Source organism: Gracilinanus agilis, chromosome 4 (genome assembly GCF_016433145.1).
Source record: "Gracilinanus agilis isolate LMUSP501 chromosome 4, AgileGrace, whole genome shotgun sequence".
Classification (NCBI taxonomy): domain Eukaryota; kingdom Metazoa; phylum Chordata; class Mammalia; order Didelphimorphia; family Didelphidae; genus Gracilinanus; species Gracilinanus agilis.
Window position 1 is genome coordinate 484,446,111 of NC_058133.1, and position 23,549 is coordinate 484,469,659.

The window sequence follows — 23,549 nt, forward strand, 5'->3', positions numbered from 1 at the left end:
CTCTATCTCATTTCAAAGCTCCCATATCTAGACCATGAGTGTGCTGTTCCTATGGGATGGAGAGTGGGGGGCAGGGTAGGCTGGGAGAAGGGAAAAGTCCTGAAAACTACACTGGCTCCCTGGGACCTTCCCTCAGGAGTCCCTGACCGGGGGGGACGTCCGCCACCCTCCCCTCTCCCCAGGAAGCGCTTCTCCTTGAGCCCGGTTCCCCATGCTCCCCCTACAAATCCACCTCCTGCCATCATGAGCCTACTGTATAAAAGGCACCAAAGGTAGGTGAAGGCGGGTCAAACACAATCTCTGCGCCCAAGCAGGGGGACGATGCGCCTCTACAGACAGCGTAACTCAGGACAGGGATGAAGGAGAAGACAATCATCTCAGCGGGGGACTCAAGGAAGACTGCATGGAGAAGGTGGCCCCCAAGCTGCCGTTCCCCCTAACCTTAACTTCACCTCTCCTCAAGATTCACTTTATACATTTACCAATTTATTTTTAAAACTCTCTCCTCCCTTTCTGGTGTCCTCTCTGGACAGTGTCTGGCACATGGCAGGTGCTTCACAAACTGCTGCTGAGGGATACCCCTTGTTCCTTCCTTCCTAGAGTCCCCAGGGGACCCTTGAATAAACACCTGTTGAGCTGAGCAGCTTTCTTCATTTCATCTGGCCCTAAACTGTCTCCTTCTTCTTCCTTTCTGGCTCAATCAGTGCTGAGGCATCTCTGTGAGCTCTTACAGCTCATGCAGATAAAGAAATGAGGCCCAGGAAAGGCCACTTGTCCACGCTCACAAAGCCACTGGTGACCAGAAAGCTGTCATGGGCAGCCAAGGGTCTGGGGTCCTTCCCGTGGCCCCTCGGCTGCTTTTCTCAATGTTGTCCTTCTGTCTTCCAAACTCTTAAAGACACATGGCATCATCTGTGCCCACACATGTTCCCATTCGGCAGCTCGCCACAGGGACAATGACACTCTCCTGACTTGTTCTCAGCTACCGGTCTAGGATGTTCACCAAAGCCGGGAAACAGTCCTCCTAGTCTGGAAAGTCCACTGAAAACCATTCATTCCAGTGGTGGAGCGGAAGAAAGGAAGTGGACCGGAGCTTTGGATCAGAGTAGATAGACTCCTTACACAGCAGGGGAGAGCACTCACCTCTTTCACAAAGTTGTGGTTATTTCTACTTTCCTGTTGACAAGAAAGGATGTGAACATAAAAAAGACTCATCGATTTCAAGAGTTTCCTTCTAAGTTCGTAATTCTAACTTTGCCTTGAGAGTCTTCCTTCTAATGAATTAGTGGCTCACTGGAACAAGGCATACTATGGCAAGCATTTTTTTTTTAAAGTAAAGCCACAAAATGGCAAATATTTTTGGCTGAATATACTTTTGAATATTTCGTGTCTGTATTTTCTGTTGATTCAAGAATTGCCAAGAATGTTTTCTTCCAGGAAAATCAACTTTTTATTAGTCACAATACTAGGAATAGCCTAGCTAATCCAACATTTAGCTCAAGTTAATAGACATAAAAAGACTTCTCCAAAAGTTCCACCAAAGTTGATGAAAGAATCTCATAAAACTGGGGCAGGCCCCCTCAGAAGATCACTTTTTTGAGCAACTCTGGGCAAGCTGTGGAACTTCTTTAGGCCTTGACTTCCCTGGCTGAAAAATGAAGGAATGAGATCCCTGTTGGCTTTCTCTAGGTTGCTATGAAAGTGGGTGTATTCCAGTTGGGTCTCCATAGATTTGGACAAAGAGAGAAGAAATTAGATAGCCAAGGGCCAGGGAACATGAGAAGTAGCTAGGACAGAGAAGCTGGAGGAGTAGGAGCAGTGAGGCATTTCAATAGGAAAGAGAAGTCGGGCTCCAGATGGTGGAAGCCCCTGGGCTTCCTTTGACATGTCATGGGTGCCCCTTCCCTCTGTTATTCTGTACTGACCTTCTGGGGGCCTATTTATGTCCATTTTGTTTCCCCCTTTCAAATGTAAACTCTTAGAGGGCCAGAGCCCTTCTTTCTGTTCCCAAAGCTGAACACTGGTCTTAGCACATAGGAAGTGCTTAATAAATAAATGCTAGGTGACTAGTTCACTGACTGATGATTCCCCTGTCTGAGGCCCAGAGCAGTCAAGGTTGATGCTAAGGCCTGTTTCTCCATCTGTTAGATGTGGGGGTTCGATTAGATAACCCCCAATTTCTACCTCCCGGGGTAGCCCAGCATACGTGGGAGACACAGCTTGAGGCCACTGCCACAGTCTGCGTATTAAGTCAGCTAGAGGCCCTCAATGAGAACGAAGGGAAGAGCTGTGAGGAACACCGAAAAGGAAGAAGCAGACAGCACTAGGGGGGCTGTCAGCATGCTTAAGGAGAAGAAAGCACCAAGTATGCTGTGGCTGGAAGCTCGAATGAACAAGTATAGGATCATATAATCCTCACTCTGGAGGAGGGACTTCAGAATTCCCTTTTAGTCTACCTCCCTCATTTCATGGAGGAGGATCAGTGATTTTTGCCTGAAGTTATACCAGGAGGAAGAAGACCATCTGATGATGATGATGATGATGATGATGATGATGATGATGATGATGATAACCATACACTTTTTTTTTTACATTTTAAGGTTTGCCATGTACTTTTACATATAATCTCACTGGAGTTTCATCACCACCCTGTGAGGTAGGTACTACAGCTTTTATCAATCCCATTTAATAGATGAGGCAAAAAGTTGAATAACTTGCCCTTGATTCTACAATTATTAAGTATCAGAAATAGGATTTGAACTTCTGTTGTCTTTCTGACTATACTGGAAAGATGTTGATACCATTAATAGAAATAGGGAAGTCAGGAAAGGAAGTCAGCTTTGGGTAGAAATTTGAGAAGCTTTAAATACTTTAAATGTAAGATAACAGCAGTGCATCAAAGCAACAGGAAGCTGGAAATGTGGGATAAAAGCTCTAGGAGGTAGGTCAGAAGTCAATAAACATTTACTAAATACCTACTATGTGCCAGGCACTGTACTAAGTGTTGAGGACTATGAAGGCAGAGATATACGATACATCTCCACAGGAAAAGAGATTATAGAAAGAGTAGACCGAAAGGGGGCTAGAAAGAGGTATTATCAAAAAAGAGAAAGGGAACGGTCAGAGAAGGTGAGAGCTAAGATGCTACAGCATTCCTGAAAACCAAAAAAAACACCAAACATCCGAGATTGTGTGAAGAGGCACAGGCTATCTGTCCAAACGGCAGATCATGGATTATTAAAAGCATAGTCAGTCAGTCATACAAGTCTTTCCTTGGGGCAGATAGCCAGGTCTGGAGTTGGGAGGACCTGGGATCAAATATGGCCTTGGACACTTCTTAGCTGTGTGACGGGGAGGGAGGAAAGAACCAGAGAAGGAAGGAAGGAAGGGAAAGAAAGGAAGAAAAATTTGCTCCTCTTTGATGGACTTAAATATAATCTTGTTATTCTAAGACATTTCTAAATAAAACAAGGCAATATGAACATATTCAGCCTTTCAGTAGAAAGCCTAAAAGTGATTGCTAAATGAGTCTTTTGGATGAGCCAGTATCATAGAGAAGAAAAGTTGAAGCCCTCAGAGATGGATCACCAATGTTGACTGCTACAGAGAGGGGAAGGAGAATGAGAGCAAAGGACAGCACCCGTCCAATCAGTGATTAGATGGATACTCTGGGTGCTTCAGAGGGTAGAACAGGTAAACCCCATATTGCAAGTGGGGGTAGTAGTCATTGAACACTGAGGAATTTGGCAGCAAAATGTAAAAGAAAAAGGTAGCTGCATTAAACAAGGGGCAGGCAGTTTACTTGAACTATTTGAAAGTCAGGGAACCTTATGCCAACAGTCTGCAGCAGGAATGAACGGCTGGTCCCAGAATAATGAAGCAGACTCTGCATTTGTTTTCTGTGTATTGCAACACTTTAAGGTTCCGCCATTTCCGAGGCTTGAGTAACCCTTTCACTGCTGTGAATCTTGACCCTTCTGAGACTCCTTAAATCACTTTCATGAAACTAAGTATACCACCATGTAGTCAACTTGACAGTGGGTCTACCCACATACTGGTCCTCAATAAATGGCATGCAGTTCCTCACTGACATTTCCCTGTATCATCTCTAAATAGAGAAAGTAAACAAAAGCCCAAATATAACCTACAAAATGATAGCTAACTCTCCCTTTGTTTTCTTTTACAGTGGGGAAAAAATCAGCTTGTTATGATTTAGGCTTTTGAAATGGATCTCAAGCATTTCATCATAATGTTCCTCTGTGGCTACTTGAAAATCCCAAATCTAGCAAAAACCCAGGCATACTCCACAGCCTCACCTCTGACTAGTCCTTTTAAATCATCAGTGTTGGATACAACAGCTAATTTTGGAAAAGGAATAGAGAAGCCTCTCAATCAACAACCCATCAACACTCCATCAGCACAACCACCACCATCACCGACCTCCAGCCCTCGTGGGCAACCACCACTGCCAACTGTTCTTGACACCTCTGGACAGCCACCATTGTCATTGATCCCTACGACTTCTGGTCAAACACCAGTGCCACCTGTCCTCAAGTCCACCATTCAACCAACGGCATCACCTGCCCACAATCCCACCAGGCAACCGCCAGGACCACCTGTCCCCAGCTTCTCTGGGCAACCACCAGCATCACCCATCCCAAATTCCTTCAGTCAATCACCAAGACCACATGTTCACTACTCCCTCAGTCAATCACCAGAAACTCCTGTCTCTAATTCCACTAGACAATCACCAGAATCATCAGTCCCTAATTCCACCAGACAACCATCAGTAGCACCAGTCCCTAGCTTCTCCAAGAAACCACCAGAATCCTCTGTCCCTAGCTCTAATAAGCAATCGGCATCAATAGTTGTAACCCCAGGATTCATTGAAGAAGAGAATAATGATCCCATCAAAAAAAAACCTCCAAGCTCTTCTGCCAGTTCAATAGCTGGGGTGTTAATTGGCACAATTCTGACTTTTATGATAGTAGCTATAGTTGTGATTGTACTCTGGAAATGCTTCAGAAAACCAATCCTCCATGATCAAAACTGGGCTGGCCGGTCTCCCTTTGCTGATGGAGAAACTCCTGATTTGTGTGTGGACTACAGCAGAGAAAACAGAAAATCCATAAAACGTTCATCAATTGTTTCACTTGAGATCTGGAAACCAAACAAAAGTATGCTCTTAGCAGATGATTTGGATGTCAAATTATTTGAATCGAGTGAAAATCTTGAGGAGTGTCCTAAGTCTGACACAGAGAAAATGAAAGACCCACCAAATGGCATATCAGAGGACAGTACTGACAGATCAACCATTGGCACCGCCATTTCTTCTTCAGAGGAGACAGAATTGAATCCAGCTCCAGCTCTTCCTGCTTTAGAAGAGCCAGGAAATCAGAATCCTGACTCATCTAACATGCCTCTAAGTGATTTCTCTCATCTACCACCTCCTGTGGACAGTCTCGATTCCGAGGTCAGGCCTCCTCTCCCTGACTCGTTTACACTGCCCCCACCTCCAGAAGACCTTCTCAACAGTCAGGAGGAATACAGCACAAAATCCCCTAATTCAGTTTCATCAACATTAGAGACCCAGTTCCCTATTCCGCCTGACTCTAGCCAACAAGCGTTGGATGAATCGCTGCCACCACCACCCACAGAATTATTGTGAATGATCAGTTTGCTGATTTGAAGACTTTTGAAAAAAGACAAGAGACAGGGAGGTCCTGGATTCAAATGTGGCCTCAGACACTTCCTAGCTGTGTAACCTTGGGCAAGTCACCTAACCCCAATTGCCTAGCTCTTACTGCTCTTCTGCCTTGGAACCAATACTTCATGCCTCTTTTAAGACACAAAGTAAGAGTTTAAAATAAGAAAGTAAAAAGACTAACTTTACTATTTCCCCTTCAATGATGGGAAAATTAAACTGCCATCCAATTTAGATTTCCACACAATTTGCTTAACATTCATTTTTGTTCATGTAAATATTAACAAGTGCTACCCATAGAGTAGAAATTATTTTCTGATACTTGACTATTTGCTGAGTTCAGCAGAGTATCTACCTGTTAAGTTTCAAAGCATAGGAAAAAAAAATCTGTTTAAAGTTTTAATAGATAGCTCTCTGTTCAGGAGTTTTACATGATAGTGGTCTTCTTACTTAAAAGAGGACTTATAACAAGGTGTTGTATTGAATTTCTCAAAAGTTACAATCTTTAAAATGGCATCACTCTCTAAGATGTTTCTTCAATTTAATTAAACTATTTTAAATGTAGTGTCTGTCTTCAGTTACTTAGTAATTTCAGAAATTCCTAATATTTCTCAAATAGAGGGCATCTCTCATTATTAAAATGAGTTTATGAAAGGATGAAAGGAAATGTAATTTATGTAAAACAATATTACTTTCTTACTACTTACCACCAGAATTTCAGAGATGCGTCCCTAAAGAGGAGGGGGAAATACTGCATCCCTCATGTTAAAAACAAAACAAAACAAAACAAAAAACCCTTTTTATTTAGAAAATGTGGGGGGCAGCTGGGTGGCTCAGTAGATTGAGGCCCAGAGATGGGAGGTCCTGGGTTCAAATTTGGCCTCAGATACTTCTTAGTTGTGTGACCCTGGGCAAGTCCCTTGACCCCCATTGCCTTGCCCTTACTGCTCCTTCTGTCTTAGAACCAATACACACATACTGAGTCAAAACAATGTTAAAAATGCAGTCAAGTTCCACCAAAATGCTCTGTCTCATGTCATTGGGAAAATGCTTGGGTCCTTCTGGCAAAACAAAAACAAAAAATGAATTTAATGATATTAGTTGTCTTAACTTTTTGACATGTTTGGATCATCTGAATAAGTCATTAATGCTTCTCAAAAATCTCAGGATATGGTCATAATTTGGGTCATTTCCCAAGAATGGCAAGTAACTCAACACAGGCCAACTCTTACAGTAAGTGCTTTGGAGGCTGGGCCTCTGAGTACTGGTGGTCCACTTACTAGCTCCTAGAACCCGTAACATTGAACAACACTTGTCCTGACCTCACACAGTGATTGGCTTTGAGAAAAACATTTGGTAACCCTAAAAACTCTACAGAAATGAAAAGTTATTGGTGTTCTTGCCATTAACTCTGAATTTGGCAGGTACTTCCCATGAGACTCTACTGACTCCAACCACATAAACATCACCAGGATGTTCAAAGCTGAGTCATAATATCCTGTTTCACATATAGAATAGGAGTGAGTTGGAAAGAATCACCCAAAGAATCATGACCCCGCTCAGTTCCTATTTTCTTCTCCATACCTGTGGCAGATGAAACAACAGACCATCACAAACTAGGTCATGTTGTCTGTAGTAGTCATGAATATGTATTTTGTTTCAATTCCTCAATTAAGTCCTAAGGTGGCAAAGACTTTGGGTCAAGGACTGAATTAAGTGAATTGTTTTGTTCTAAAGGAAAATCTACCTTCATATTAACAGAAAGATCATCTAAAGTTTATTTCCACAAAATGCCTCCCATAACAACAACACAAAAACATTAGCTGCTCTTAGTGGTTACTCTCATCAATGATTTCTTTTTCAAAATTTCAGCACCATCTGCTTCTGTGATGGAAGTCTCCCAGTCACTTTAATGTTACACAAATCATCACTGCCTTTCAATCTTGCTGAATAACATTACTAAAAATGTCGATTTCGGGTACATCTGGGTGGCTCGGTGAATTGAGAGTCAGGCCCAGAGACAGCAGGTCCTGGGTTCAAATCTGACCCCAGACACTTCCCAGCTGTGTGACCCTGGGCAAGTCACTTAACCCCCATTGCCTAGCTCTTACTGCTCTTCTGCCTTAGAAGCAATACATAGTATTGATTCTAAGAGGGAAGGTAAAAAAAAAAGTTGTCAATTTTAGGTTTTTCCATCTATCTTGCATCTTATTTACATTTCAAATCCTCAGATTGGCCATCAACATGCATACTCATGGTAGTCAACAGTATTGTAGGTGGGATCTTTCATCAACTATATTAAAAATCTTTCCTATTTTAGGTCTGTATTACTGAAGCCAATTAGCTTAAGAGTAATCAAAGGCATTAAAAAAAACTCTTCCCTGTAAGGAATCCAAGGAGAAAAAAGCTCTCAACCATTTCTTTCTGGATCTATCTTAATACTTAAACTTTAGATTTCCTAATTTTACATGTAAGCTAGTTGTTTTTTGTTTTTCCTTTTGCATATTTGATATTTCGTTTACTTCTCCCTTTTCCCTAGTAATTTAGGACAGATGGGGGACAGACAACTGCAATATAAATTCTGAATAGTAAAGGTAGGAGCTGGTGCTGGCTTTTGCAAGACTGAGACTTTATCCACTTCTATCCTGTAAAACTGGATTTGGTGAAGGAAATTTTATAAGAATTCATAGCCAAAAAAAAGCTTTATTCTTGCTGCAGACATTTTCCCATCCTGAGTCCAATAGAGGAGGGGATCAGCCAAAGCAAAAGTATTTGTTCAAATCAGCAAAAATAAATGCAGGCAAATTAAAAGTAAGAGAGGGCATAAGCAAAGGCAGGCAGGATGAATGGAAAACCCAGAGAAACAAAATTAGAGATGCAAGATCCACAGGATAAAGTTTATTTTAGTAACATGGCAAAAAGGAGATGATTCAAGTACCACATGACTAGAAGATGAATCAACATGACAACCAGCGGCAGGCTGCTCCCAGGGGTCTAAATTAGATTTGAGCCACAGCACAGAAGATCTGAATCCTCTGGCAAGCTAAGCTAAGTGAGGTTGGCCTGCACAGAGTCATGACTTATCAGTCCTACCTCCATGATCTCTTTCAATCCCACCCCTTCGATCACTTCTGCAGTCACCATGCCATCCTAATTCAGGCGCTCATTATTTCCTGTCTAGGCTTTTCCTTATTGGCACCCTTGCCTCAGTTATCTCTCCTCTAGCCCATCCTCTGCATTACTGTCAGCAACATTTCTAAAACACAGGTTTGGCTTTGTACTGCCCTGCTTGAAAAGCTCCAGTGGCTCCCCATTTCCTCTGGGGTCTAATACCAACTCCCATGCCTGGCATTCCAGGTCCTTTAACACCTGGTTTAAAGCTTTCCTTCATGTCCAACAGGTCATCCATCCTCGGTGCCTGGAATGCCTCTCTGCCCCTCTCCCTGACAGCTTCTGTTATCTTAGCCATTTCTACAGCTGAGAAGCCCCAGTGCTCTTCCACATTCAGCTCCCCTGCTACTTCCCACAGGAGTCCTGTCTGAGCCCTCCCGATCCCTTGAGCTGCCAGGACCCACCATATAGACACATTGGATTTACTCAGCTAGATGTGTCTCGTTCTCCCTAAGAGAAACCAAGTACCTAATTGTCACAGGGACAATTTCCTTTTCTCTCTGTATGTATCCCCATTGCTTAATTATTTCAGGGCCTGGCAGAGTCACATTTAATAAATGCTTGTTCATTAACTGAACTATGTACCAAATGGTAATGTAGGTATCTGTGCTTTCAAATAGAATAGGCATGATTCACAGGAAAAATGAGGAACTTTCATTTCCTCTCCTGGCTGGGGAAATCCAACATAAAGAAAGGCTCAGATCCGGGCATTTTGATTTACTAACTTAAGCCAAGTCACTTAACCTCTCTGGTTTCAGTTTCCTCAATGGTAAGCATCACAGAACCATAGATTTCAACCTGAGAGGTCCCTACAGATCTCTCCTTCCTCCCAACCAGAGAACCATTTTTATTACAAAGAATTTTTTTTAAAAAGAAAGATGAAGTATAGCTCAGCAAAAACTAACCTATACATCAAGTTAAGTCTGACATGATATGCTGCCTTCCACGTCCACAGACTCCAGCTTCTACCAAGTGGGGTGGGGTGGGGAATGCATTTTTCTGTCTCCTTAGCAAGCACACTTGGGTCAGTTCTTTTAATACCCGAGTATAAGGTTTCTTTTTGACAAGTCTTGCAAGCTGCCTGGCAAATACTTTCTTAGCTGCCTAGAGTGGGCTACCATCTCTTAACTGGCAATCTATCATCCCTGTATTTTGAGCTTTGGGCCAAAGGCCCAAGTTCTCCTCACGGACACCCTCCTTTCCTTTTCCTTCTTGAGTTTTCTTCAACTTCTACTCCCTCGTTCTCTCTGATCCTCCAAAAACCTTCCTTGGTTCTTTTATTTGTCTTTGATCATCCTCTTTCACTTTCAGAAGTAGAATATAAGCTATTCTCTAGTTCTGAAGATTTTTCTACTGCAGACTTCTCTCCATTATCTTCAAATTCCCCTCTCCAAGAGGATCTCTGATTGACTTCACTAGTCTGGCCCTTCTGCTGAATAAGTCCTTCTCTCTTTCCCTGTTCTTTCCCAAAACAACCGCCTCCCATGGAAGCCAGAAATCAAATACCCAAGATACACTGGTAACTGACACAACTATATGTGTGAGACTCTGCCCAGTAGATAACATGAAGTCTTCAAAGAAGAAAAACAAACCGCTCACAATCATTGCTAGCATTTATACAGAGCTTTAAAGTATGCAAAGGAGTTCACATCAGTCAGTCAGTAGTTAACAAACATTTATTAAATGTGATGGGCACTGGGAAAAGTCCCAAAGGAAGACAAAAAATCAGTCTCTATCCTCAAGGAACTCACCATCTTAACCAGTTTTTTAAAATATGCTTTTTTTTGTTTGTTTCTGAGATATTTGCATTACATTAAAAAAAGCTCAAGATGTCCTGAAAAATCACAGAACCACAGTTAGAAAGCAGTATGTTAAATACAGGATGCCCCCAAGGACTTGGTGCAGCTTTAAATTGCATTAAGCTTGAAACTACATTGAGATTTTGGGGACACCTTCTATGACTATTATAGCAAGAAAAACTAGGTGCCTCTCTAGCATCTATGTAGATATTTCTGAATGAAATGTTTTTCAGCAAATTACTTTGAAGCTAGCATAATCAATTACCACTTAAAGAACTCTTAAGAGTCAAAAGACAGAGTATTTAATTCCAATCCTCTTTTGATCGTGCCAATCAATAAAACAGTTCTAATGTTACTGATTTGAAAACAGAGCTCCAGGAATATCAGCTTTTTACAACAGATGAATCAGCATAATTTCCTTTTGTCGAAAATGATACCCCTAGAGCAACAAGGTGGTTCAAGCAGATACAGAGCCAGGCCTAGAGAGGGAGGTCCTGGGTTCCAATCTGACCTCATATATTTCCTTGCTGTAAGACATTGGTCAAGTTACTTAACCCCCAGTGCCTAGTCCTTAGTGCTCTTCTGCCTTGGAACCAATACTTAGTATTGACTCTAAGAAAGAAAGGGTTTTAAAAGAATCAACAAAAAAGAAAGAAAGAAAACGATAGCCTGCACCATTTCATATTTATTTTAGGGTACATTGTAAAAGTTTAGATTACAACTCATCTTAACTGCAGCTAAAATTCAAAATACTGGCTAGTGAAAAAAACTTAAGAATAGAGACGCTTTCCTCATTAGCTTGGCCTAAAGGAGTGTTGTCTACATATCTGATGTTCTAATAGTTAATGACTGTTTAATGGAACTGATATGGTGGTCACGATGCAAATCTCTACTTATAATGCAAAGTGAAGTGAGAAGAACCACAAAAACAGTGTATATAATAGTAACAGAAACATTGAACAATGATCAACTGTGAAGGACTAAACCATTATAGCAAAACAAGGTGCCAAGATAAGTCCAAAAGATTCAGGATAAAAAAGTGCTCTCCACAGCTGAAAAAGGAACTCTTGGAAACCGATTACAGATCAAAGCATGCCATCTTCCATTTTCTTTCCTCCATGAAATTTTTATTTTATGTGTGATACATATCTTCTGTCACAACATGAGCAACTGTATAAAAGCACTAGTATAATCTATATCAGATGATTACTGCTAGGAGGAGGGGGAAAATAATCAGCATCACAAATGTCATAACCCAATTGTCAGAAAATGTTTCTACATGTAATTTAAAAAAAAGTTTTAAGTTTAAAAAAAGAGAAAGAAAAAAATGTGTACTTATATCTGGTGGCTAATTTTGTGATTATCAATATATACTAATGAACAAATTTAAGAGAAAACAGAAGTAGCAGTCATAATACAGATCTCATGACAAAGTACCTACAGCAAATAGCATCAAGTATTCAGCTTCACAAATTTAGTTTATATCTGAAAGCTAAATCAAAATTTTAAAAGGAGTCATTTTTTTAGCTTTTAGAAAAAAAAGGTAAAATAAAAGGGCAGGGTGGTTCTTTACCATACACTGCATGGTTCCACAACATAAAATCAAGACAAATAAGCTCCTCTCTACGAGACTGAAGTATCCTCTAGAAAGGTTGAGATGAGGAGCTATGCATGTCCATTCTGATGAGTTATTTTATGAGCAACAACATATGGTGGAGAGGAAACGAAAAATTCTCCCTCTGCCTCTGTATATATCTATATCTATCCATCCATGATCCATCCATATATGCATCCTGAAGTTCATTCCTCTACCCATGAACATGAAGAGTCTGAAACTACAATCAATAAGATGGTAGCAGAGAAGCCCAAGGAGCTCCTATGGAGATTTGTTCACTCAGGTCTGAACCCAGTCAGCACTAAGAAAAGCTCCCAATTGCTTTTTCAATAACTAAATGTGAAACATATTGAAGAACCCAAAACCACATTTGCTTTATTTTCTCCCTAAAAGAAAAAGAGGCAAAACAGTATCTACCCTAGCAGCTATCTAAGTAAATGTTCAGTTAGTCTATGTCCCAAAGGTCAATCACATCAAACAAAGACAAATCAAGGCTCCTCCAAATTCCATGGCCTTACCCACAGCCAGGAACTGTTTTGTCTCCAAGACTGAAAGGTCATACCTACTGTAGTTAAATGAACAGAGTCCGAGCTGTTGAAACCGTGAATTTCCCAAAATTCTGGTAACTCATTCCAAAGCAGCAAAACACCCCCACAATATCAGGAAAGGGGCACTTCAAGGAAAAGCATAATCCTTCTAAGTACTGGCAAATGTTCTTTTGTCTATCCAGAAGACCTGCCCATTCAAAAGGCAAATACACAAGAAGCCATTTCAAAGAATTCTAGATTGAGAGCTGGAAGAGATCTCAGAACCTAACTAGTTTAACTGCCCTATTTTACAGATAAAGAGACCAAGGGCCAGAGAGGGCAAAGGACTTGTTCTGTATCATCCTAGAAGTAGGCAACAGAGACTAGATCTGTATCCAAACTTTCAAACTCAAAATCCAGTGCAATTTTCACAATACCACATTGCTTCTACTTAACACATGCTTATTGTAATAATAATAAAAAAATGTTGCTTATAAAAAACACCATGCTTATCAGGACACAGGAGCTACTTGGGCTCTTATTCAAATGTGGCTCAGGCTGCTGAGGAGCAATTAGCTTGGGACAATTAATTATTTTTTCCTTATCTGGCAAAAATTTCTCTAGTAGGTACCTCTTAAATTTAGAAGACTAGAATGCTACAAAATTGTGTGTGTGTGTGTGAGTGAAATTAAAATTGGATTGAAATTCATAAAGCAAATTAATGCCAGAGCAGCAGAGAACAAGGTCATATATTCCCAAGCTAATTCAAGTGACATGCCTGAAGGAATGACAGGAACATCCAGACAAATGGATTGATTTTCCCAATAAATATTACACGAAGAGGAAACCCCACATCCTCAAAGGGGCAGATGCATGAAAACAGTCCCCCTAACTGCACTCCCATTAGGGTGCCAGGTCAGGGTGCGAGGGTCAGAGCCCCCCAGCCCCCAACCCCCCACCGGCCTGCCTACCCCTAGGTAAGTGGCCATCTGAGCTGTGGTGAGGATGCAGCCTTGCAATCCATCAGAGTCAGCACCAGTGACAGTTCTGCAGTCCTCCAATGTGGTGCTGATCAGGTGTTGTCAGAGCCTGGCTCAGCTCACAGCGCCACAATGCAGCTGAGCAGGCTGAGCGGGGGAGCACAAGCCTCAGCGTCCTGCACACAGGCTGTCCCTGCTCTCCAGAACCCAGCGGGCGACCTTTGAGCTCCAGCCTTTCAGAGAGATGATGTGCTGAGGTGGAAGACAACCCTATCTGTGGTAAGCTGATCTTTAAAGATGGGAAAGCTGGAGAGATGGAGAGAGATTTTCAGGTTCCTTTTCCACGGGTTGCTGGAGTCGAAGATAGATTCTTTGGTAGGGAGTGCATGCACCAAAAATTTGCTGCAGTGACAGTTGAGAAATTTTGTTCCAATGTTCATTTATTTTGTAAAAAAACGGTTTTCCTGTGAAAGCCAACACTAGAATATACAGGAAAACAGCATCATGCAAGATGATGTACGGGGCTGTTGGGGGTGGTGGCGGTGGTTATATTGGATCTGGGTTTTAAATGCCTAAAATGTTTCAAAATAAGCAGGCATTCCTTTCAAATAGACAAAGCTATATTCTACAGTAAATGCTTTCTTAAAAACATTCTCTACCACACACAGACACATGCACGCGGCTGCTACCTTACTGCAGAGATTTTAAAAACAGATCTATGATAGCCATTTTTTCCAGCTGGGTAAGAAAACATCAGAAAAGAGTATTTGCTCGGACTTAGGAGACAGGGTATATTGGAGCAAGAATGCTTTTTTAGAACACAAGCTCTGAGAAGGCATATAAGGAAGAAAGGGGGTAAAAGAAGGGGTGGGGGTGGGGTGAAGTGGGGAAAATGCAGGAGGGATATAGGAAAGAAAGTCTCCCTCAACCAGACAGCCCCAACAGCAGGCTTAAGCATTTGGACTCTAAATGAAGGGGAGCTTTGTTAGTTTAATCACTGGAACAATTATCAAAGGAGTAAACAACAAAGACAGTTATTGATCATTTTGCCTAATGCTAAAGAGACCATTACAGATTCCTCAACTGCCTTTGCAAGCTGAAAGAGTATCATTTGGGTCTCTCTGTTTGTTTCCAGGCAAAGATGGAATATCAGATATTGAAAATGTCTCCCTGCCTGCTTGTCCTCCTGCTTCTCATCCCCGGCGTTCTGTGTATCTGTCCTCACCAATGTACATGCTCCGAAAAGCACAGGCGTGTGGACTGTTCAGGCAGAAACTTGACTCTCTTGCCACCTGGGCTCCAAGAGAACATTGTCCACTTAAACCTGTCTTCTAACCTCTTTACTGATCTTCACAACCAACTCACTCAATACACCAACCTGAGGACCCTCGATGTGTCGAACAACATGCTGGAGCGCCTCCCAGAGCAGCTGCCCAGGTCACTCTGGGAAATGTATGCCACCAACAATGCCATCAAACTTCTTGACAAGTCGGATACTGCTTATCAATGGAACCTTCAGCGCCTTGATGTTTCTCAGAATATGCTAGAAAGGGTTGTTCTCATAAAAAATACCCTCAGCAGCCTCAAGTTTCTCAACCTTAGTAGTAACAAACTCTGGACAGTCCCAACTAACATGCCTTCCAACATACAGACGGTGGACTTATCCAACAATTCTCTGACACAAATTCTCCCAGGGACATTAGTAAAGCTGATAAATCTCACCCATCTTTACCTACACAACAATAAGTTCACGTACATTCCTGATCGAGCCTTTGACCAGCTATCTCAGCTGCGAGTAATAACTCTGTACAACAATCGATGGGCATGCGATGACAAACAAAATGTCACTTATTTACTGAAATGGGTATTGGAGACAACAGCAGAGGTGATTGGGTCTCCATGTTCCAATACTACAATGCCCTGGCAGAATCACACGGAACAATCTACCCTTTCTGCAATTCCCTCCAGTATGTTCACTGTCAGTAGCACACAGGCCACGGATGCCATTAGCTCCTTGGGTCTAGAAACGCAACATAAGGTGACCAAAATACCCAAACAATATCGAACAAGGGAGTCCACATTAAGTGCCACACTGAGCAAAAGTGTAGTCCTTACAAGCACTGATAAGCCTTTGGTTCTCTACCCAGAAGACCTGCCCACGGGAAAGACAAATTCCCACGAGGCAGCAGCTGCAACACTGACCATTCACATCCAAAACGCAACGGTCTTAAACACGAGCTTCAAGAGCTCAACAAAATCCTCCACCACTCCCATGACCCTCAGCATCACTAGTGGTATGCCAAGCAGCTTTTCCGAAATAGCTCAGCAAAGCACAACTCTTACCTTAAGGAGAGAGGAGACAACCACCAATGCTTTTAATACTCGCTTACTTTCCACAGCAAGTATTTGGAAAGTCCATGTGTCGCATGTCTTAATGATCAATATCATTGTAATAATGATCATGCTGATTGGCTGAGGACCAGAATTCTCTGAAATTTAATGAAAATACTCCTCGCTCTGATGTATATTTGGAAAAACATGCTCGTATCTAACCAGTGACTCAAAATTATATAAAACCCTCCAGAAGGCCAGTCTTGCATTTTTGACTTTGATCTTAATGGAGTAACTTTTGTCCTAAATACAAGAAGTGCACAAATAATGTCTTGGTACTTTGCTGCTATTTTATTGTCTTAACTGAGTAAAATCTAACCTGTTAACTTTTTTTTTTTAATGAAACATTTATTTTGTATCTTAAGGCTTCATTTTCTTGCAAAAAATATAAAGCATCTGAACCTTTAATATGTATTTTATGTATGTTTTCATCATTAAACATCTGGAAAAGAAATAAAAAAGTCTATACTAATGCCTGTGGGGTCTCTACTTCCTCCTCATGTCATTTTATGATCTAGAACATGAAAAAGACCTAACCATTTCATTGAACAGAAGCTATCATTTCAGGTATCGTGGGCAAAATTTTAAGAGTTCAATGAAAAGCCCAAGTGTTTAAGTGGCTTGCCTCTAATGGAGTGATGGACTGGTCTCCCTCTGAATGGTAGTTTTTATTCCATCTTAGAGTCACCACTGCTTTATACCCCAATAATGCCCTGCTTCTGAAGGGCTCTTGGTGCCTTTACTCAGGACCTAAAGGACAAAGGCCCTCATAAGAGCAAGAGTACAGTGGGCCTGGCAACTGACAGGAAGGAAGTGAAATGGCTCTGTTTTAAGCATCTGAGCATATAAGAGTGTACTTATAAAAGAACCCTGTGCAGGAAAACATTACCAGATCTGAAATGCAATAAATGTTAAATATTTAACAAGATCCACTAGCCCAGGTGGCAAAAAGTCTTGTGCACCACAGCAGGAACTGATTTTTGTTGTGGGCAGGGGTATGGGTTGGGGAAGAGGGAGAGAAAGAGAGCTTTAAGAATAAATGATTGTCCGTTTGTCCAATGTGGAGAGAATTAAAGTGGGATGGGGAGCATTTACAGCATTATAACAATTTCCAGAAAGGTAACTAGACTCATAGCCATGCCTGACCTTAAACCAGATCTTTTGGAGAATTTCTCAGGAAGAAAAGGGCTTCAAAACTAATTTATACAAACATTCATTAAGCATTGATAATATGCAAGGCATTATTTAGAAACTTAGGGGACACTTATGACAAATAAGGGCTCTCAAAGAGTTTACAGTCTAATCTAGTAATTAGGAGAAATGAGTGGGAATGGAAAATCAAATCACTTGTCAAACTATGACAGAGACAAAGGGACTGAATTAAAAGAGGGGAGAGAGGAATGCTAAAGGAGATGGGCTAAAATAATGTAATGAATAGAGAACCTGCCTAAGAGAGCATTTTAGGTCACTTTATGGCACCTCCTGGCTGAGTGATTCTGAGTAATCTCTTGGTGGGTGATAGAATAGTTTTGTCAATTGCAGATATCTCTGGCTGGAGGGGAGTTACCTCACACCAATGAAATCAAGTCTCAGCCCACCTGGGGAAAAAAGAAAAGATGGAAGGAAGGAGGGCAAGAAAGAAAAAAGAAAAAGGATGCCTTTCTTCCAAAAGTCCCTCTGACTCAATCTCGGATCCTAATAAGAGGTAGACGTTTTCTTAGTCTGTGCTCAGTCTTAAATTCAAGCAAATGATCATAAGCTGAAAACAACTATTTAATTTAATACAGACAGTACTGTAGAGAGAAAAATGACAGGATATTTGTAAATATAGTATCCATCAACGACCCAAGAGTAATCTGATGATCTTTTGTTAAGAAATGATACTTTTTGCATTTTGAATGGAAGGAGGCAGTGCTTGTCTGTACTTTCTTTTAAATTCTGTAGCTTTTATAATTTCTAAAAGCGAGCCTAACACTGAGGAGTCTGAATAGAATTATACTCTCCCCATAACTTCCTTTTGGGGCTAACCTCTTTGAGAAGCCATCTATAAAGGATAACTCCATTTCTTTTCCTTACTATCTTAACCCTCTCTGGTCTGGCTCTCCACCTCACCATTCAACCTGAACTGCTCTCTCTACAGAGAATAATGATCTCTTAATTGCCAAATCAAATGGCTTTTCCTTGGTTTTTATTTCTTTGCTACTGGTCACACTCTTCACCTTGATACCTTCTTCTCACTAGGTTTTGTGAAACTACTTTCCTCGGTTCCTTTCCTGCTTCTTCTCAGTCACCTTTGCCAGATCTTTCTCCAGTTTTGTTTGCTGCCTGTGGGTGCCCCCAGGGCTCTTTTCTCCTCCCACAGTACTATTTTACTTGGTGATTTGATCCATGGATTCAATTGCCTTGGCTAGACTGAGCTCTCAAATTTACTCCTACAGCCCTAGTCCCTCTGCTAACTTCCAGTCTCCAGCTGCTCATCAGACACCTCAGGCCAAGCCGAATGTTCCCGCAGACATCTTAAGCTGAACAGAGCTCTCATGAACCCCTCACTTTTCTCCTCTTCTGTTGGGACCCCACCATCTTCCAGAGTCTCAGGTTGGCCCCCCAGGCGTCAGCCTCAACGGCTCATCTTCTCTGACCACCACACACAAAAGAGCATCACGTCCTTCTCTCCTCGGACACGACGACACACCAGTACAGGACCTTCATTGCCTCACTCCAGGATTCCTCCGAGCGCTGGCTGGTGGGTTTCCCAGTCTCTCCCCATTCTGGTCCATTTTTTTGACTTGCTCTCCAAATCTTTTAAAGAGCAGGTCTGGGGGCGGCTTGGGAGCACAGTGGATAGAAAGCCAGGCCAGAGTCTGGAGGTCCTGGGTTCAAACCTGACCTCAAGACACTTTGTGGCTGCATTACTCTAGGCAAGTCACTTCGGTCTTGGGGCCAATACTTCGTATCAGTTCTAAGACAGAAGGTAAGAGTTTAAGAAAAAAAAAGTACAAGTCTGATCAAACTATGTATCTCTCAAATCCATGGCTCCACATGGAAAAGTCTCTCTCAGTCAGCTTCCACCTTATTCACCTCCACATACTCTAGGATTCCGGCTGATTGGCTTCCTTGCTGTTGATCACAAGAAACCTCTCCTGGCTCTTTGTCCCCAATGCATGGAATTCTTTCCCTTTTCATCTCCGCCTCATGGCTGCCATCAAATCCCATCTTCTACAAGAAGCCAGTGCCTCCCTCTATGGATCATCTCCAGCTTATCCTGTGCACTGCTTGAGTGCCTTCTCCCCATTAGACTGTGGGTGTGTCTTGAGAGCAAGAACTGCCTTCTGCCTTTCTTAGTATCCTCAGAGCTTTTCACCCAGTAGGTGCTTAGCATGTGTTTACTGTTTCTATTGAACCTATAATCAAGAATGCTGACATCTTCTAAGTCTGATGTCAATGCATCCGTGTGTTTAGGAAAAGTAATGCATGTACTCCATTAAACTAAAACCTGCCATTAGCTTCAAGAACACAGAATAGGATGGATTGATTTCTAAAAGCCTAAACATGCCCATTAAGTCTTGCCTCTATTAAACAAAGGCCCTCTCTTTGTTTTCATGATAAGCTCTCAGCTCAAGTGTACAAACATTTCTGGGCCACTTAGTAAGTGGAAGGCACAATCCTGTAAGCAGAGGGCAATGCAAGAAGATACTTTTCCTTCAAGGAATCTGTGATCTAAATAGAGCAGATGAAAAGACACAGGTCAGTCCAGCATCATGTGGGATATGTTCAGGTCAACGAGAGAGATCTCAAAGAAGGTAATGGTCCTTGGGGTAAGGTAGGAAGAAGGCATTGAGTCAGCAAAGTTCATCATATTCAGAGGCTGCAAGGCGTATCAGTGAAAAGAGAGCAAGGCTTGCAGATGGGAAGACCTGGGTTCAAATCCAACTTCAGATACTTCCTGGTCGTATGACCCTGGGCAAGTCACTTAATTCCAATGGCCTCATCCTTCACACTCTTATACCTTGAAAGTATTGATTCTAAGAGAGAAAGTAAGGATTCAAAAAAAAAAAAGAAAGAAAAAAAAAAGGAAATCATATTTGAGCTAGGCTTAGAACGATGGGCATCCATTCCAGGAATGACTAAGAAAATTATTCACATTTATGTAGCATCTTATAAATTAGTTTCTCAAACCCCTTCTCTCTGGATTACTGAGAAGACTGCTGTGAAATTATATACCTTTGGATTCCACTTTGTAGAAAAGAGAAACAAGGCTCAGAGAGGCTAAATGCCTTAGGTTAAAAATAAAGGATGCTCTGCCAGTAAATGTCAAAGATGAGACTCAAATCTAGGTCTTCTGATTTCAACGTCAGTGTGCTTGAACTGCAATGCAAAGTGACTGAGAGCCTCTACAAAGTTACTTGGATTTGATGCTTCTTTTAATCCTACTCATCCCTGCTCCCTTCTCATCCTGAGCCCCTTTTCCACCTAACGTACCCAGGACTTTTCTCTAAATGCTTTGCCATTAGTAGGACTTAATTAGTCCCTCACTCTCCTCCAAAGCAAGCTCATCTTCCTTCCTCATCTCTCACACCACATGTTTTATAAAACTTCTCCTATGGAGTTCTACACTGAATTCAAAAGCATTTATTCTGAGCCAGCTATGTAAGGTCTCATATTAGCCAATGGGCATTCAAATACTCAGAATGGAATAATCTTGTTTCCAATGAGCACAATTATTATATCAAGGGAAACAAAACCATGTAAAGAGCTACAAAGATGCAAATAAATACCATGTAAGGCACCGGTGCCTGTGGAGGATGAAGAAAGACTTCAGGTGGGAAATAGTGCTGAGCTGCATCTTCTCAGAAAAAATATGGATTCAATTTAAAAAAAAATGGATTCAATGAGGTCAAAGTTGAGGAGGGAGATTATTCTAGGGAAGAAGAATGAAAGCAAGGAGCTGAGAGTTCTGTGGGTAAGGAACAGGTTGGATGGCTAGGTCACAGAGTATAAGAAGGGAAATAATATATAATGAAGGAAAAAAAGTTTGAGGCCAGCCTGTAAAGAACTCATTTAGATAATTCTGGAAGCTTAGGGTCCATCCATTAATACTTTATAGACTTCTTAAGCCTGACATAAGCTTTGCCAAATGACTTTTTCTTTGAAGACTATGGCATTCTACAAAGCATTCTTCAGTTAATAGTCAAAGGATATGAATAGATAGTTCTGAGATAAAGAAATTAAAATTATAGCCATATGAAGAAATGCTTCAAATCACTACTAATTAAGAGAAATGCAAATCAAAACAACTCTGAGATATTAGCCAGAAGTGGCTAATATGACCAAAAAGGAAAATGGTAACTACTAGAGGGGATGTGTGAAAATTGGGACAGTTACTCACTGAGGGTGGAAATATGAACTGATACAACTGCTCTGGAGAACAATATAGTACCAAGCCCAAAAGATGTTAAAACTATGCATACCGTTTGATCCAGCAATACTTCTACTGGGTCTGTATCTTAAATAGATCAGATATGGGGGAAACGATCTACTTCTACCAAAATATTTTAGCAGCTCTTTTTTGTAGTGGAAACTGAGGGGATGTCCACCAATTGAAGAATATCTAAACAAGCTATGAGATATGGTTGTAATGGAATATTTTTGAGCCTCAAGAAATGATAAACAGGAGTTCAGAAAAACCTGTAATGATTTATATAAACTGATAAAAAGTGAAGTCAGTAGAACAGTATATATATATATATATATAACAGAAATACTGTACAACGATCAACTGTGAAGGACTAAACTATTATCAGCAAAGCAAGGTTCCAAGATAAAATGCTATCCATTATAATTTTGATTATATTTAAATTCAAAAGGTTTTATACAAAGAAAATGCAACCAAGATTAGAAGGAAACCAGAAAGCCAGGTGAAAATTTTTGTATCAACTACCTCTGATAAAAGACTTAGTTCTCTATATATTTGAAAAGTCAAATTTATAAAAATAAATCATTCTCAAATTGATAAATGGTCAAAGAACATCAATAGGTAATTTTCAGATGAAGAAATCAAAGCCATCATAGTCATGTGAAAAAAATATTCTAAATCACTCTTGACTGGAGAAATGCAAATGAAAACAGCTCTGAGTTAACACCTCATACCTATCAGATTGGCTTATATGACAGAAAAGGAAAATGACAAATATTGGTGGGGATGTGGAAAAATTGGGACACTATTACATTGTTAGTGGAGTTGAAATCTGATCCAACCATTCTGGGGAGCAATTTGGAACTATGTCCAAAGGACTCTAAAACTGTATATACCTTCTGAACCATCAATACAATTAATAGGTCTGTATCCCAAGGAGATAAAAAAAAATGGAAAAGGACCTATTTGTACAAAAATATTTCTTGCAACTCTTTATGGTAGCAAAGAATTGAAAATAAGGGGGTTGTCTATCAACTGAGGAATGGCTGAACAAGTTGTGTTATAATAGTGATAGAATATTATTGTGCTATAAGAAATGACAAACAGGATGATTTCAGGAAAATCTGGAAAGATTTCCATGAACTGATGCAAAGTGAGGTGAGAAGAATCCGAAGAATATTGTATGTAGTGACAGCAATAGTTTTTGATAAACAACTGTGAATAACCTAGTTATTCTAAGCAATACATTAAGACAATCCTAGAGACTGATGATGAAAAATGCCATATGCCCTCTGAGAAAGAACTGATGGGAGTCTGAATGCAAAAGGAAATATATTATACTTAATTTTCTTTTTTTTGAGATCTTTTTTCATACCATGACAAATGCAGAAAAATGTTTTACATGATCACACATCCAAAATCTATATCAGATAGTTTACAATTTCAGGAAGGGGGCAGGGCAGGGAAAGTAACAGAAGAAGGAAATTGGAACTCAAAACTTAAAAAAAAGTTTAAAAATTTGTTTTTGTTTGTAATAAGGGAAAAATATTAAAAAAAGAAAAATATCCACAGCCAAAGAAAGAATTGTTAGGGTGTAACTGCAGATTAAAGCAAGGCATCTTTCACTTTATTTTCTTCATGAGTTTTTTTTTTTTTTTTAAATTTTAAACCCTTAACTTCTGTGTATTGACTTATAGGTGGAAGAGTGGTAAGGGTAGGCAATGGGGGTCAAGTGACTTGCCCAGGGTCACACAGCTGGGAAGTGTCTGAGGCCGGATTTGAACCTAGGACCTCCCGTCTCTAGGCCTGGCTCTCAATCCACTGAGCTACCCAGCTGCCCCCTTCATGAGTTTTTTATTGTGTGGTATGATAAGTGTCTTCTTTCATGGCATGAGGAATATGGAAATATATATTGTATGACAGCACTGGAATAACCTATATCGACTATT

The 23,549-nt window shown here is 40.9% G+C and overlaps 3 protein-coding genes across 3 annotated transcripts in view; 2 read left to right on the top strand and 1 right to left on the bottom strand.

Annotated features, from left to right (window-relative positions):
* Positions 1-23,549, bottom strand: part of NF1 (neurofibromin 1) — a 193,614-nt gene that overhangs the window by 52,339 nt on the left and 117,726 nt on the right. The gene's annotated exons all lie outside the window — the stretch shown is intronic.
* EVI2B (ecotropic viral integration site 2B) lies at positions 4,226-5,774 on the top strand. Its single transcript, XM_044672803.1, has one exon. It carries the CDS (start codon positions 4,226-4,228, stop codon positions 5,666-5,668), a length of 1,443 nt encoding a protein of 480 aa, XP_044528738.1. The 3' UTR covers positions 5,669-5,774.
* Positions 14,938-16,272, top strand: OMG (oligodendrocyte myelin glycoprotein). The gene has a single exon (XM_044673182.1). It carries the CDS (start codon positions 14,938-14,940, stop codon positions 16,270-16,272), a length of 1,335 nt encoding a protein of 444 aa, XP_044529117.1.